The sequence below is a fragment of the Diorhabda sublineata genome, chromosome 6 (assembly GCF_026230105.1).
Source record: "Diorhabda sublineata isolate icDioSubl1.1 chromosome 6, icDioSubl1.1, whole genome shotgun sequence".
Classification (NCBI taxonomy): Eukaryota; Metazoa; Arthropoda; class Insecta; order Coleoptera; family Chrysomelidae; genus Diorhabda; species Diorhabda sublineata.
In genome coordinates this window covers 12,133,931-12,142,891 of record NC_079479.1, presented here as the reverse complement: position 1 = coordinate 12,142,891, position 8,961 = coordinate 12,133,931, and the positions used below count along the sequence as shown (strand labels likewise).

Sequence of the window (8,961 nt, the reverse complement as noted above, 5' to 3'; positions counted from 1 at the left end):
TACACAGACTATACCCTGGGTATGTTCTGTGGTGTAATATCTAGTGAGTACTTAAACATAAACAAAGAAAGAAGATGAATGTAACTGTAAGTCTGTGATAGGCACGTTAATTTATCCATATATGTAATACTTCTATATGGACAGTTTCTATAAGTGGAAGCTATTCTGACTAAGAAAGACAGAATAGTAACGCTTTCTCTATCCTCCGAGGCTCCAGCTCGGTTCTGCGCATTCTCAAGCATGCGTAGCCTGTACGATGTATCATAGTGGTACATTCCTTCCCGTTTAAACTGTCCATATAGACATGTATGTAATACTCCTATGTGGACAGTTGATATTGGAGAAAAGTGTCCCTACGTTACGGTGCCGACAATATTCATTTTCTCTCTCGTTAAGGACACTATCTATACTGCGCGTACTTGAGAATGCGCAAAACCAGGCTGGAGCCTGGGAGGATAGAGAAATTGTTGTCATTCTGTTTTCCCTAGTCGGAACAGTTTATAGGAACTGTTCATATAGAAGGATTACATATATGAATTTATCTATGTGTTAACCTCAAACTTTCTGTATTTAACCATTGGTGAAATGCATTTTTTACAATTGTTTCCAAAAAAATATAATAGAGAATAAAATGATTCATCTAGTTACAAAACTCTCAATACATGAACGTATTACTAAAATTGCCCGGAAATTACATACAGTTAATGGAAATCAAAACAAGGAAAGTCATTTTGTGACTGTTTATAAATTTCCATATATAAGGCCTTTAGCTGCAGTTAATAGATTGAAAATACTGCAAACAGTTTTGACCGGTGTTAGTATACCATGCACATTGTCATTAAATTTGATGAACTTTGTTAGTTTTGAAGCTGTGCAAGTCGTTTCTGCATTAGGTTGTTCATACAGTTTTGTCGTGTGTCCTGGTTGCAAGTAATAATATTTTTGCAGGAATATCTGGATGTGTAACTTTTTATGGCTTGGGATTTGTTACAAGGAAATTTGTAGGATTCATCTATTATAATGAAGAAAAAAACCTAGTCAAAGTTGCATATATTGACTTTTGGGGTAAAAGACAAGATATTGTAATACCATCAGCAGATATTATACCCAGAGAAGAAATACCCAGATCAATAACTGATATGATTTATACAAAATTAAGAAGATATTCAACAGATGAATATTTGAAATATAATATTAGATTTGCTAATATTGTCGATCAAAAAATATTTGATAAAATACTTTAAATAGCATTGAATTATTTGCCCTTAGAAGGTTTATATGATTTTGTAGTTGAAAAATCTTATCTTTTATATTTAGATGTAAACTTTAGGAAATAATCTCTTGAAGTGATTAAAAATAACACAAATGAGACATAATCTTCACTTACCTCCAAAATTACCATGTATTTATATGAGATGAGACAGATGGTGACACAAAATGAAATATCCTAACATTGTGATCACTCTTATTCACCTTTTAAAAGGTTAGTATTTCATGTACTTAGTTTTAATGAAATGTTTATGTACACTATTCAGAATTGTTATTTATAATGTTTATCATACCAAATTTTGGTAAAATTAACAAAGAAACACTTAAATACTGAATAATAATGAGGGGATGATTATAGAGTATTATGTGTGCATTAAGACTGAACTATTTATAGTATTGTAGAAGTTAAAGTAGATTAACCTGTAGGTGATACAATGTTTGGTACCACTTCAACCCTCTCTATATGCTACATCTGTCCTGTCTCAATAGCAAGATCAGGATATTTATATTTGTTTAGAATGTTTTCAGCACACCAATGTCCACAAGGTCGGCATTCTTCTCTACATCAAATTATTGTTCAATTACCTTTATATATAGAAATGTAATGCAACATATCACATTAAATAATATCATTAATCTTTATTTTATAATTATTCATCAGTATACTTCACATATCTCTTCCAAGTATTCCTATATTGTCTTATCTAATCTCTGTCCACTGGAGTCTCTTTTTTTCTAACTCTTCTCACACTTTCACTGTCCAATTAGTTTCTACAATAGCATGAGAGTGACACTCCTGGTTTAGTACTAGTGGAAATTGGGTGGGATTCAAAGAGTGTTTAAGATAATGTTTGTACACACACAAGTCTTAGACTTTGGCTCTTCGGCATCATTTCCTTATTATTTGTAATAATAGTTTGAATAATCGAAAAATATGTAGCATTTCAATGAGTAGTTATGGAATTGACTTGGGTGCTTGCCAAAATGTTTCTAGCATTTTTTATCTATCTATCCTTCTTCCATAGCTAATCGACTATATTGTCTGTAACATACTTTGACGACCACACTAGGTTCGTTGAAGGGTTGCAACTGTTTGGCACTATTTATAGTACATTACGAAATGTGTTGAAATTAAGAAATGAGACTTTCAACTCAGCATTTGGTACAGCAACAGTGGAAACAAGCTGCTTAGAGGGCTACAAGTAGACATCCTTACGTCTATCACGTTTACTTCGAATTTGAAATTGATTGAGTTCAGTTGTCATTGTTTCTGTCCAATCGTATTTTGAAGTATATTCTAAAAACGAGTGACAATAACAAACTACTTTGTAAACCAAGAGCGAATTCTTTGTAAATTTTTTTTTAATCTTGTAGCTTCCAGAGATTTCACGATTTAAAGGTTTTTCTTGTTTACTCAACCGATTAATAAAATATGAAATGAATAAAACAAAAACGCGAGTTTACAGTGAAACATTTAGAATTATTCCCGTTATTTAGGCGCACTGCTACAGAAACTTCAGTAGGCCTTCAGAGAGGCGTTTGTCAAAAGCCTCCAATGGCAAGAATTCATGAAAATATCAATAAAATTTTAGTTCAAAAGATATTGGCTCATCAATTGAATATGAGTAGTGATTCCCTCTTCCCTATATTAAAACATGTGAAGGAACGTAATTTTAGGTCAGTCAAATACTTGTAACCAATCAACTGAAGGATATCCCCGTCCCCGAGTTCCAGCTCTGCTTTTATTTGAATTACTTTGGAGACATCATTTAATTGGAATTGTTTTCTAATAAAAATAATTTAAAATCACTCTAATCGCTCTATATTTTCGTTTTGTATATGAGGAAGTCATTGGACTGGTTTTAAAAAACTGCAATTTTTAATAGAAAATAATATATATTATAGGATAAAAACTGGATGGAACTCAAAGTGCTAAATGCTAAACATGTTACATTAAAATATAAAAGTAGTTTTATTGTTTGATTATTTAAAACAAAATTTCTTACTACTAAGAAAGCCCACATACTAGTATTTTTTATTTAGATATGAACAAATTTCCATTCACACTGATGAGTAAGGGAAGTCGGGGCAAAGTGGCTTTTAATAATATTTCCCAGCGACATCTATGAGCACTATGTCATGCAACGGTTCTCTTTAGCGTCCTAAACTAATCAGTATGTAGTCAACAGTCGTCAAATGAATATGTTTATTTATTTGACCTTTCAAAGTTTTTTTGTAAAATTTAGATGTAAGTTCGTAATCATTTCAGCCTAGTCTAAAATTAATTTTTCAAGTATTTTATTTTTTTATACGGCTTAATGTATTGTAAATTAAAGTTAACCTACAGAAAACGAAACTAATACTATGTGTTTTTTGTTAACTTGTTTTTATATTGGATTACATTAGGGGGCAAAGTGGTTTTTAGTTGTGAGGTAAAGTGGCCATAACTTTTCCCCAAAGAATCAAAAATTGTTTAACAATGGGGAGAAACTATAAGCGCAAAACGCAGCAACATGCTTGGTCGGAAGAAAGTATGACAGGATATCAGAAATAATATTTTGAGTAGAAAAAAAGCTGTAACTCAATATGAAGTTCCTTTGACAACACTTCGGAGAAGAATCAATTCAAATGAGGACTCCCACGAAGCATCAAAAAATATTTGGCCGATTTAAACCAGTTTTCTTTAATGAACAAGAGAAGGAACTTGTCGATATTGTCTTACATATGAAGAGTAGGCTTTTTGGGCTCGGAACTAGAGAAATACGACACCTTGCATTCCAGTTCGCCGAAAAAATAAAATCCCTCATAATTTCAACCAGGAAAAAGGTCTTGCTGGGCGTTATTGGATCTACGGGTTTTTAAAAAGAAATCAAAATATTTCTTTGAGGTTGTCAGAATACATTTCAATAGCAAGAGCTTCGTCTTTTAATAAATATAATACACAATCATTTTTTAAGCTATTGAGGGAATTATTTGAAAAACATAAATTTCCACCCAGTAGGATATTTACTGCGACGAAACAGGGGTTTCAACGGTTCCCAATAGGCCCTCCCAAATTTTTTCATGTAAAGGGAAAAAAACAAGTGGGTAGCTTATCTTCGGCTGAAAGAGGAACATTAACCACTGCAGAAATTTGCTTCAATGCTTCCGGATATTATATTCCCCCTCTATTGATATTTCCACGAGTAACGAAATGTCCAGCTCTTGAGCAAGGGCTGCCCCCAGAATCTATAATTGAATATCACCCATCAGGATAGTTGCAAAGTAGTATATTTGCTGATTTTTGGTTTGATCATTTCCTAAAGTATGTTAAGCCAACGAAGGAAGACCTACACTAAAAATTCGATATTGGTTGAAAAAGCAAGGCAGAATAATGTCCATCTACTCGTAATACCACCTCAATCTCACCGAATACAACCTTTGGATGTAGCCTTTATGTTTCCACTGAATATTTATTACGAACAAGAAACAAAAAAAATAGCTTATTAATAACCCTGGAAAAGCCATAACGTTATATCAAGTTGGGGAACTGTTTGGTAATGCTTTTAAACGTGCTGTAACTGTACAAAATGCTATTAATGACTTTAAAGCCACTGGAATTTCTCCCTATAACCCCGATATTTTTCCGGAAAGTTTATTTAAATCGGCAGAAGTTACAGAAAAACCACCAATTGAAGAATGTTCAGAAACTTGTCAAAAGATTAATACCATCCAAAATAGGGTAGAATTAGTAAGTCAATCACCACAACCGAATACCTCCACAGTTAGAGCTTCATCCCCACAACCAGGAACTTCTCAAGCTTCACCTTTGCTTGAGAACACGGTTCCTAGCGCAAATGAGAAATTATATTTTTCCCCCGAAGGTATACTACCTTTACCGAAAATTAGTGCATCAAAAGCTCCAAAACGAAATATAAAAAGGGGGAAAACTATGATCCTAACCTCGACACCGAATTATGAGGATCTCAAACAAGCCACAACAATAAAGATACCAAGAAAGAAAAAAAAAATGTGAAAAGAAATTTATCAATGTCAAAAAAGATCAAAAAGAATTAAAAATCTATTCGGACTCATCATTAAACACTTTAACCGAAGTTGAGCTAGCAGATTCTAATGACTCTGGTTGTGATTTCGAATATTATCCCAAAACAAAAAATTTTAATGTAGAAAAAATTGATATGGAACATCTTAATATCAATGATTTCATACTGACTTAGCTGACATCTGATAAGATGGCAACAAAGCTATTTGTTGCTCTAAAATAACAAATATCGGAAAGACTCGAATTCAAAAGGGTTCGTTTCAGATATTTTTGTTTTTCCGGAGGCAGAAGATGTCAGTGAGGTAATTAGCGAAGAAATTTTAGGAAAAGTGAAAGTAGAATTACAAAGACATGGAAAAGTAAAAGTGTTTTAACTACATCTTTAAATTCTTGGACAAGTTAGAGGCAGAGTTTTCGATATTTTTTTCATTTGCGGTAGTTTTCTTTTTTAGTTTTTTAAGGTGTTTCTTTCTAGCTTTACAGAATATGTTTTTTCTTTATATTTTAAAGTAAGCATTTTGTACTTTATATGTTTATTTGGTTAAGAAGCTTAGAGGTTATGTTCCTTATTAAAATTTGACAATAACTTTTGTATTTTGCGTATTTAATTTGTTGTTTACTCTACCCCAACCTATGTGCCACATTGCCCCTACTATTATACCGCTTTGCACCACATATGGGGTAAAGTGGATAATTAAATTGAAACATTTTTATCTCTATTTCTGAATTGTTTACCTATAAAAGCCAAAATATATTTCAAAACTGTAGCTTGTTGTTCAAGTAAGCATTATGTGCAAATGAATTGAATTTTCTTTTGTTTAGACATGACTTGGAGCAGATTTCTATTATGGTGGCCACTTTCCCTCGACTTCCCTTATATGAAAAATAATACGAATCTAAATTGAAGATTACTTTCTTCATTCATCGAGTATCTTATGCACAATATACATAGAATTTTCAGAAAATTATTCATGTTTTATAAAATGACTAAATTATAAAAAAAATAAGAGAATATGAAAGAAGGTAATATTAGGATAAGGCTGTAATAATATTTTGTTGAAAGGTAATTATAACAAATTGATGTGAAGGGCAGAAAAATAATAAACGAGGAGAAAATTATGAAAGAATTATCTGCAATTGTAGTTAATAGGAATTACTCCCAAAAGCAAGATTACAAAGAACGTGGAGGATTGGAGATCAATATAGAGATTATAAAAATTATTGATCTCATAGAAGGAGAAATAAATGTAAAGACAAGACAAACTTTCAATTAATTTTAGATGTTCAAATTGAGAAAATAGAAAGATTAGAAAAATAGCATCAAACAAGATAAAAGCAGAAATAATCACTAAAGTACCTAAGCCAATATCAACATTTTGTGGTGAATCATTAAAACAGAAGTTGAAGTTAAATTTTCTGGTTTTTTTGCGGAAACCCTTTGGAAGAACAAAATGGAATGATATCTTGAAACAGGAATGGATGTAAAAGGGCTTGGATGGTTGGATTACATACAAATAATGAATGAGTAAAGATTGATAATAAATAAGCAAAATGGAAAATAATGAAGAAAATTATAAAATGAATGGGAATTGAGGTCCACTTAACACGTATACCCAAAATTAAAAAGGGGTAATAATTAAAATCGTGAGATATCAAATTCAAATAAATTAAAATAGTTCGTTGAAAACAATAATACTTAGAAGATGCAATTCATGTAGTAGAAATAATGAATGACATACAACATGAAGAACAAATTAATATTTGCAATTTAATCACTAATTGGCGTCACCGAATACCTACATGAATACTTAAAAATTATTCTAGTTTAGTTTCATTATCTCTACTTTCTTCTGAATGTGTAGTTTTATTTCTTGTATTGTCTAAACATTTTATATTATCCTTAAAAGGGGGTGGACAAGTTGAATCGTTCTCGGTGCTGGTTTTAGATATATTTTTAGCAATTGAAGCAGCATGTTCGGCTTCATCTACTCTTGTTGTTGTGAATCGTTGAGTTTTAGTCATCTGAAAAATACAAATATACATTTCAATAACCATTACGAGGTATCATTAAAAAATACGGAAAATTATTTTATTAACCCTGCGGTGGTAGCGCCGGGTCTGTGGAACCCGAACATAGAATTCCACTGCACAGATCCCCGTTGGAAAGGGTGCTACGAATTAAGCCATCCAGCTATGTTTCTAACTTATCCGGCAGTACAACAATTTATTTTATAACAATAAATATTTGCAGATAATGCATTACGAGAAGTAGCAAGCCAGACTTCTTCGTCTACTGCGAGAAGTACCATCTGAAAATGAAATGGAGATTTATTCAGAAGATAATTGCTCTGAGACCGAAAGCTTCAGTGATTGTGAAGTTGAATCTGAGCCATTGGATTCCGAGCAGGATGCTTCTTCCGAGTCTGATAATGAAGATTATGAACCAAAAAGAAAACGAATACCTTTTTTTAACCGATAAAGATGGAACAGTGTGGTGGAAACATAGTTTGGCTTCGAAAAGATGAAAAAATTGGAAGAGAGAATATAATTACTTACAGATATGTCTGTGAAATAAAAGCTTTAATGGGCATTCTATATTTAGCAGGATGTTTAAAAGATGCCAGACTAAATCTTGAAGAACTATGGGATAGAAAAAGTTGTGGAGTGGAAATGTTCTGGTTGATATTGTCTCTAAGAAATTCGTATGTTACGTTTTAATGATTGGGAAACAACAGAAGTACGAAGAACCATAGATAAACTTGCTCCGATAAGAATTTAGGGGGCGATGTAGTTTCCGCCAATACTAACCAAAAAAACCTAATACCCTAGAGGCTTATGTCGGTAAACAACTAAATGGACCATTTAGAGTAAAAAGTGACTCAAAAAGTATTAAAATGTATTATATTACATGTGACAACTGGTTTACAACGTTATCACTTATAAATGATCTTTTGAAGAACCACAGATTAACTTATGTAGGCATAGTCAGGAAAGTCAAGACCCCTTTTGTCAAATATGTTTGGTTTTCAAAAAGGTATTCCCCTAGTGTCGTATGTGCCAAAACAAAAAAATGTCTTATTAGCCTCCAGTCTACATCATAACGACACGATTGATAAAGATTCGGTGCATCAATATAAACCAGAAATTGTCACTTTTTATAATGTGACAAAAGGTGGAGTTGATACACGTAATACCAGTAGGTGGCCCATGGTAATTTTCTATTCAACTATGAACGTAGCAGGTGTAAAGGCACAAACCATATACAGTTCTAACAACAATAATCAAAGTATTAAACGCAGACAGTTTTTGAAAACCATTGCCTTATAATTATTGAACGAACACTTCAAAGGAAAATCAGCAGCTCAAAATGTACCACTGGTAGTGAGCAATAGACATCAATAAGCAGCAAGTATTATAATTGCAGAAAATTTGCCAAATGTGTCTACTGCTATGAAAAAAGGTGTGTTAAATGTAAAAATTACTCAAATGAATCAAAATACTATTGTAAAAAGTGTCATAGATTTTTATGCCTGAAACACGTTAATATTTATTGTGATCAATGTTCAAATTGATTATTTTTCTATTATTCCTAGTTTGTTTTAGCAATACTTTTAATATTTCGTTTAAAAAAATGTATATTTCATTAATTG

At 32.1% G+C, this 8,961-nt stretch overlaps 2 protein-coding genes across 22 annotated transcripts in view; one reads left to right on the top strand and one right to left on the bottom strand.

The window, feature by feature from the left end:
- Positions 1-514: 514 nt before the first annotated feature.
- Positions 515-2,356, top strand: LOC130446070 (transmembrane protein 186). Its single transcript, XM_056782110.1, has 2 exons — positions 515-893; positions 949-2,356. The coding sequence occupies exons 1-2, from the start codon at positions 632-634 to the stop codon at positions 1,242-1,244; spliced, it is 558 nt and encodes a 185-aa protein (XP_056638088.1). The 5' UTR covers positions 515-631; the 3' UTR covers positions 1,245-2,356.
- Positions 2,357-3,145: 789 nt separating this feature from the next.
- Positions 3,146-8,961, bottom strand: part of LOC130446066 (inositol hexakisphosphate and diphosphoinositol-pentakisphosphate kinase 2) — a 163,028-nt gene continuing 157,212 nt past the window's right edge. For all 21 annotated transcript variants that reach the window (XM_056782097.1, XM_056782092.1, XM_056782093.1 and 18 more), the window contains one exon: positions 3,146-7,333. In XM_056782097.1, the coding sequence (XP_056638075.1) occupies positions 7,127-7,333 (207 nt within the window). In that variant the 3' untranslated portion in view covers positions 3,146-7,126. The remainder of the gene's footprint in view (positions 7,334-8,961) is intronic.